A 7,463-nucleotide genomic window follows, 5' to 3' on the forward strand; every position below is an offset into this window, starting at 1 on the left:
TGTTGTCTGCCGTTTAATATAAAAGATAAAAAATCTATAAGTGTAAAATTATATTACACTTGCGTGTGTAAGAATAAAGCGTAAACTTCTGATAAAAAATTTACTTGCGCTCTCCCGCAATGTTATATTATACATCGTGAAATTGAGACAATTATATTCCACGAATAAACTTCCATTTTTGCTTCTATATTTATATATATATATATATATATATATATATATATATATATATATATATATACACAGTTCTTTACAAATAAAGATATTACCTTTACGAAAGTGTTTAAATATGATTAAATTAATGGTCTAATTGTTGATTTATTAGTTTATCCTTTTCTTCGTAAATTTGAATTTTTTTAGAAATATTGTCAAGAATATAATCCATCACAAAATACTTATGCTTTATACAGTTGACACTACGAACACAATGAGTGTTCGTAGTGTCAACTGTATAAAGCATAAGTATTTTACACACTTTTAATCGTGAATCCTTATCCGGTGAACACATTGCAAGACGTTAATAACGATGAGCTCAAAGCGGAACGAACGAAGCGAGCGAGCGATTGTGAGAAGGAAAAAGAAGAAAGGAAAGATCGGAAGAAGGTGATCACACAAGGAGAGTGAGAAAGCGGAGGGAACGAGAAGTAATGGAACGTGGAGGGGGCCGGTTTCCATGTACCTGAGGGCCCGCAAGGGGCCCAGGAGGGAGCGGGACTGCAGGTGCGGTCGGGATGAAGCACGGCCGAGCAATGTTGCGCGGTCCGTCGTGGTGCGGAGAACAGGAGCGTCCGCTTCCTGTCCTTCCTCTTATTCGAGAGTCCGCCGCTCTTCGTGCACCGCGTTTCGCTGCTTCCTAAGCTCCCGTGCTTGGCGTGGGACGACGATCTTTCTTTCCTCAACTCCGAAATCTTTGGTGCAAATTACCGAAACAAGGTGCGTGCTTTCGATTGGAGTTTGTTCACAGGACAGAGATCTCTCTTTCTCTCTTTCGCAACAACGTCAAACATACAGTTTCGACGGTGCACTCCCTATTTCGGACGAAAGGCGTACGGGAATCTTCGAGTTTCTTTTTTCTCTTGACATGCGAGAGGAATAATAAGTGAGATCTTTTGATAAAAATTTTCTACGACTCAATCTCGATGAATGTTGAAATTTACGCTCGTGTAATCTAATAAATAATAAAGATATCGAACAATAAACGTATTTGGCTGATTATATTAAAGCAATTTTTTTTAATAAAATGATACAAACTCAAGATTTTTCCGCGTTTTAATTAATTAAGAATATATTACTGAAAGAGAAAAAGCCATTATTTTTATTTGAATACTCGAAAGATAAAGTCGATCGAAGCCATTTGCTTTTTACATCTGCCTTCGTTTGTAATTATCAATCGGAGGCGTAATTTTAATGTGCTTTTTGTCAATGCCAACGCTACCAAGTGTAACCGTGCCACGGTCACATATCACGCTATGTAACCGCGTGTATGATTTCGTCGTATTTGTATAATATTTGTATAATATTTGTATAATATTCAAAAGAGTCCAGGCATTTAGAATTTTCTTTTTGCTCGACATCGCGTGGGTGAGCCAGTTTAACATATTTTTTCCGAGTCGAAGATACGATATTGAGCGACCTACTTCAAAACTGAGATTTTAAATTGTCGATAGATACGACGGTGTAACGCTTCGTATCAGAGTGCAATCGCGTAAATTTATGATTTAATTCTCTCTGTTTAAATTTTCGAACTATTGAGTTCAAACACGAAACGATTAGAATTGCTTGCTTGTATCGATTGATGTATAACAAAGGGCCCTTTCTATCTCCCTTCTTTGTCTCTAATCTTTTAATCCTTCTTCTTCTAGTCTTTGAAAATAGCTAATTTGACGATTGCGTATCTATCAATATAAATCTAGATAAAGAGCGTGATGCACGAAACTCTTCCCGACTGATAAATCTCGAGCGGCACATTCAGCGATCGGATGTACGATCGTAAATGTAAGTTCGAAATTGCTTCGAATCTGTGAGGCTCCGTGAAATCATCGTCAACATCATCGTCAACAGCCACGATGAAGACTATTGTTCTTTCTTCAACACTTGTACTTATATTTGCATCGATCGCTGGATCGATCAATGACTGCAACGACCCGAATTTTCACTCTCTGGAGACGTCGGAGACATCCAAACTCAGGTGCGGCCCGGCCTTCAAAGGTCTTTGTCACTGTATGAAAACATGCTACGATGGCCATCATCAGTACGTCGTGAATTGTACAAACGCAGGATTCTACGACACTTCCCCGCTGGCGCATCTTCCCAACGACACGCAAGTGCGTCACTAGATAAGATTAAGGAGATGCGATACTCTACATACGTGGCATAACACTATTCATTTCTTTCGACTTATCAGGTGCTCATCTTTACGGGAAACGAACTGCAGGAACTGCCGTGGAATGTGTTCGGCACTCTAGATAGCTTACCGTATCTGAAAGTGATCGACATGTCGAACAACAAGATACGCGAAATTCGCGGCAAGACCTATCATCACGTGCAACACGTGGAGCGTCTCATACTCGACTTCAATGAACTTTCGTTCGATCCCGCGAGAAGTCATCCTAGAGTGTTCTCCAACTTCGTCTCTCTTCTGGAGCTTCATTTGACCGACGCTTTCGAGGACGGTCCACCGAGGAATTTGGCGTCGACGCTTCACGATATTTTCGTCAACAGGTGAACGCGTCACTCTCTCTCTCTCTCTCTCTCAAGTTCTCGCTTGGTTCTGAAAGAAAAATGTAACGTTTTTTTCTAATCTTTACTTTTTTTAGTAATCTCACGAAACTAATAAAACTTCACTTGGAGCAAAACGAAATCTCGGAGTTTCGGGACGCCAACGTGTTCTGCGATCTACCGAATCTCCTGGATCTCCATCTTGGCGATAACGCGCTGAGCGCGCTTCACTTTAATCTCTCATGCCTGCACAATCTGCGCTTCCTGGATCTTCGGCGAAATAAATTCACGAAAGTTCTCGAGCGCGATCTCCATGTCATGGACAATCTCGCTAAACACGATCGGTCTGTGACCGTAGACTTTGCCGGCAATCCTTTCGAGTGTTCCTGCAGGCTCAATCCATTCATCAAATGGATGAAAAAGACGAGAGTGTTCCTTCGAAACAAAGCCAGCTTACAGTGTTATGAAGGTATTCTTGAATATTACATTTTTTTTCGTTTTATATGAAGATTAAAATTTACATTCTTCTGCTATTATTAGGAAATGTAAGTCACGACTTTCACGAAACGAAGAATTGCGCACCGAAATTACTAGCTTCCGCCCGACGAGGAACAACGGTGCTACTTTGCTTCCTCTCGATGGTACTCATCGCCCTGGTATGCGCTCTGGTCTATCTGCAACGGACGAAACTTCAGAAGAAGATCGAGCCGGTGTTCGATTCAGTCAGCAAGAGAGTGAGATATACTTCGATAGCGAACGGTGATGTTCGCGAAGATGTATGAAGGGAAAAATTGTACTTGGAATGAAACATTTTCATTCTGTGAAGAGACAAACTCGCGATCTCGTTTAATTAATTCCGATATTAAAAACAATGAAGTTAAAGATATCGTATTTTTTGCGCGTAAAACTTTGTAAAATGTTTATAGTCATAACGGTATCACGTCATGTTGATACCGTTAAATTAAGCAATTCGTGTGTTATGGTGTTTGACGCATGCGAAAAATCAAATGATGTATTTTCAGATATTACACAAAATCACCGAGCTCCATATTATAAAAAAATTGTAATTAATATCGTAACATCCGACTTAATTTTACAATGTATAACCTGTTTATAAATAAACATAATTTATTACGATTCTCTCTCTCTTTCTCTCTTGAAACTATTTTTTCAGCATTTCATAGCAGATTTTTATATCATGTTTGTAGATAAATTTTTGTTACAAATAACAGATTAGCGCGAATTAAATTCTAGAAATGTGCGTGAGAGTTAAGCTCCCGTAAGTGTAACGCACACGATTTTACCTTCTTATCACTATCGGTCGACACCTTAGTTAAGATTAGATACCGTATAGAATGTAATTTACGCTGCTTTAATGACAACCTGTTCGAAACGACAAAGAGTGCCGTGTTTGAGAGTTCATTACGTTTTTATTATTATATCGTTCTTCACACGAGTTTGCATCGAGTATTGCTTGTTGTCTAGTGCGAACGCAATCAGAAAAATATGTCGCTCGTCGGGCGACTTCGTCTCGACGAAGTTGTCAGTTCATTCCCAGAGCTAGGACCGACGGCTCCAGATGGTGGCTATTCGTGGATCGTTCTCATCGGTGTTGCCTTCATCCAGGTTTGATTTAATCAATGAGTGTACTTTAGTCATCACGAAAGTTGTGTTTCTACTTAAACAATAAATGCCATAATTCTATATTCATTCATATATCAAAAGCAGCTCTTACCATTCTTTGTTATAAAGTTATAAAAGCAATTAGATAAAGTTAATTAATAAAAACAGAAATGTGAGTAATATTCGATGCGATACAGGGTATCAGAGATATATGCTCAATTTATCATCGAAGGATATTGTTATCTCTTCTCTTTGTTCATGCGCACAAGCGACGACGCGTTATAAAATGCTCCAAAAACATTGGGGAATATAATATAACTTTGTTCCAGGTGTGTTTGCGACATAAATTCGCCGGATACGAGGAATGTATATAATCTTTCACAATTGTTACATACGATATGTAAATCCAAGTAATTGCGTAATTGTAATTGTTTCGGTGGGTGAGTACAGATTCTTTGATATTATTGTGCCTATATTTCTTGACACCCTGTATAACACGTCTATTAAATCACGATACATTGAAAACATTAAAATATTTTTATAAAATGCGAATATAATATATAAATACTAGTATATATGAACTAGTTTTACAAGTTGTATATAAAACTTACATATAGATAACCGTGCCTAGCGTCTTGTCGATGTACGGCATAGTGCTGGGTTATTTAACGACGAATAACGCATTATTCCTTTTTGACTTGTGGAGCGCAAAGATCACCTTGACGCCGATATTGTTTGTCGCCTTTTGGAGTCTGGCAGGTACTTATTTGACGTACGGTTCATCAATATCTCGACTCTATTCCCGCTCGCGATCTTTTAGATCCATGGACCAAAACGATCACAGATCTGGCACCAATACCACGACTGGTCGGTTTGATCGGCGTTACCCTCCTTACCACGGGTGTTATAGCTTCCGGATACCTAGCGACCGGTGGAGCGGGCGCGTATCTGGCCAGTTTGAGCGCCGGGGCGGTGATGGGCGTAGGAGCAAGTTTCGTGATCGTAGAGAGCGAGACCATGCTGCGAAAGCACTTCAGGGTCAAGTTGCCGTTGGTGCTGACGCTGAAGAACATAGCCGCTTCCATCGGCTTCACGATCGTGCCGGCACTCACGCACTTCTTACTCGTGGGGATCGGACTGAAGAATGGTATCCTGCTAATGACGATCGTTTTCATTCCCTCCACCTTGGGCACGCTGGCCTTGCGCTCCCCGCCACCGCAGCGAGCATCTCCTTACAGGTGAAGGGACGGGACATTTTTGTCCCATCTCCAGATTTAAATTTGCATGAGAATACGCGTCTTCAATTGCAACAAAGTTGTCTTATGAAATTTCTGGAAATGGAAGAATACATCTCAATTGTACAGTTTTCAGTATTTTTATAATCTGTAACTTTCAATTTTCAATATATTCCATATAACGGACGTCTTGATTAATATTAGATTACTTCTGCCAACCGATGAGGATAATGAATTGGGCATCAGATTATCCCCGGACAGAGAATTAGAATCGGAGCGACAGTCTAACGGCATGGACAACGCCGGCTACGAGAATGACAAACGCGATAAGAATGTCATGCCTTTATTCAGCGAGGTAAACAGTATCTACGCATATCAGGAACCGGACGAAGAAGTCGAGCTCTTCATCAGTCCGACCATGCAATCGGGCGGCAAGTGGAAGCAAGAGTTTTACGTAGTTCGTTACTTCCGATTTTGGGCAGCCGTGATGACGTGGATCGGAGTGAAAGCCGGTTCGCTCTACTTTTGGATTCTGATACCCGCTGTGTTCCTGCAACGAACCACGGGATCGTCCGTTTATCATTCGGACGATTGGGTGACGTTGCTGGTGGTCGCTGGCCTCGGTTCGTTTATACCTAGCATTGCCAGTTATTGGTCCGTCACGACTACCACGCAGTACAGAAGGATATATTTCGGGAGCGCCTGTTGGCTTGGCAGTATTATTATGTTAGGTACATTTCAAGCATAACCCTCCGAAACTGAACTATTTCTTGTGCACATTTTTCTAACGTTATCCAACAGTAAAACCATTTATTCTCTTATATAATATTAATTACTTATTATAGTAACGCACAATTATATTTTTAAACATCATCATTACATAAAAGACATTTTGTTATCATTTTCACCATTGTTTTATTTGTATAGGTTTATCTTATACGAATAACTATTACTGGTTTCTGACATGCTCGCTACTTGGCGGAATTAGCATCAGCAGCTGGCTCACCTGCCAGGACTTAACATTGTGCGATGTGTTAGGAAATCAATTTGCACATCGCTCGCACAAGTTGTTCTCCACCTTAGTCGGACTGGGTGTGCTGACCTTTTGTTTCGTGCATAGTACGTATTTTGTGTAACATCGAAATTTATTTTCTTGTTTTCTTTACAAGAGATTTTACAGAGATATTTCTTAAATTTGATACTCAATCAGCATAAAATACGATAACAATAATAAGAGAAAAGATTCGGACATTGGGGTTTCTCGATTTATCCACTAATTTGGCATAATTACAGGTGAGAACGTGTGCCTTCGCGCGGTTGCATTGCTGCAGTTTCTCGGTGGATGTTACTGGACCGTACCGTCTATTTGGGAAATTGTACAAGCACGGAGACATAGAAATGGTTAATCCCGTTACAAAACATCAAAAGTCATTTTTACATTCTCCTATATAGATATATTTACAAGGCATTGATATCGATGATGAAAGTCACAGTGTGATTGATTCATTATAAATTCCTTTAAATATTAAAAAATACTCTTTCATAGGATAATCTTAAGAATAGACTTGTGCTCCATACAATATAAATTGTGCAATTTGTAAAATAATTATTTAATTCGAGATGAGGAGCGATATAAAAAATTACTTTTAAATTATACAATTGTGACCGTGTTGTAGCAATAAAGTGTCTTTGGAATCTTTATTAAAATATTCCTTTTAATCTCGAATATTAACAATGCACATTACGGTATTATCACACTGATTTTTTTATTTTACATGCTCTTATTGATAAATTTATGCTACCATTTTTTATTTATCCTTCGAATTTTTTTATTTGGTAAGAATATATAGATTCGATCATATTTCTTCGCATTTAAACATCAGTTAT

At 39.2% G+C, this 7,463-nt stretch overlaps 2 protein-coding genes across 3 annotated transcripts; both read left to right on the forward strand.

The window, feature by feature from the left end:
* Window positions 1-725: 725 nt before the first annotated feature.
* Window positions 726-3,815, forward strand: LOC105249951 (slit homolog 1 protein). The gene is made up of 5 exons (XM_011255767.3): window positions 726-933; window positions 1,914-2,324; window positions 2,405-2,721; window positions 2,817-3,187; window positions 3,259-3,815. Exons 2-5 carry the CDS (start codon window positions 2,067-2,069, stop codon window positions 3,498-3,500), a joined length of 1,188 nt encoding a protein of 395 aa, XP_011254069.1. The 5' UTR covers window positions 726-933; window positions 1,914-2,066; the 3' UTR covers window positions 3,501-3,815.
* Window positions 3,816-4,091: 276 nt separating this feature from the next.
* Window positions 4,092-7,283, forward strand: LOC105249953. Of its 2 annotated transcripts, XM_025408297.1 has the most exons (7): window positions 4,169-4,344; window positions 4,671-4,781; window positions 4,959-5,100; window positions 5,162-5,579; window positions 5,781-6,307; window positions 6,504-6,695; window positions 6,870-7,283. In XM_025408297.1, the coding sequence occupies exons 3-7, from the start codon at window positions 4,983-4,985 to the stop codon at window positions 6,980-6,982; spliced, it is 1,368 nt and encodes a 455-aa protein (XP_025264082.1). In that variant the 5' UTR covers window positions 4,169-4,344; window positions 4,671-4,781; window positions 4,959-4,982; the 3' UTR covers window positions 6,983-7,283. The 2 variants fall into 2 exon arrangements, with proteins under 2 accessions (XP_019882703.1, XP_025264082.1); XM_020027144.2 differs by lacking the exon at window positions 4,671-4,781 and having other exon boundaries at window positions 4,092-4,344.
* Window positions 7,284-7,463: the final 180 nt, after the last annotated feature.

This window comes from Camponotus floridanus, unplaced genomic scaffold, assembly GCF_003227725.1.
Source record: "Camponotus floridanus strain SB8 unplaced genomic scaffold, Cflo_v7.5 scaffold20, whole genome shotgun sequence".
In the NCBI taxonomy this organism is placed as follows: domain Eukaryota; kingdom Metazoa; phylum Arthropoda; class Insecta; order Hymenoptera; family Formicidae; genus Camponotus; species Camponotus floridanus.

Bases quoted from the DNA above. Each gene is read 5' to 3' on its own strand.
- LOC105249951 (XM_011255767.3), top strand. From the start codon at position 2,067: ATGAAGACTATTGTTCTTTCTTCAACACTTGTACTTATATTTGCATCG. The intron at 2,325-2,404 runs GTGCGTCACTAG...TCGACTTATCAG, and splicing joins ATCTTCCCAACGACACGCAA to GTGCTCATCTTTACGGGAAA. The intron at 3,188-3,258 runs GTATTCTTGAAT...TGCTATTATTAG, and splicing joins CAGCTTACAGTGTTATGAAG to GAAATGTAAGTCACGACTTT.
- LOC105249953 (XM_020027144.2), top strand. From the start codon at position 4,225: ATGTCGCTCGTCGGGCGACTTCGTCTCGACGAAGTTGTCAGTTCATTC. The intron at 5,101-5,161 runs GTACTTATTTGA...GCGATCTTTTAG, and splicing joins CGCCTTTTGGAGTCTGGCAG to ATCCATGGACCAAAACGATC. The intron at 5,580-5,780 runs GTGAAGGGACGG...GATTAATATTAG, and splicing joins CAGCGAGCATCTCCTTACAG to ATTACTTCTGCCAACCGATG.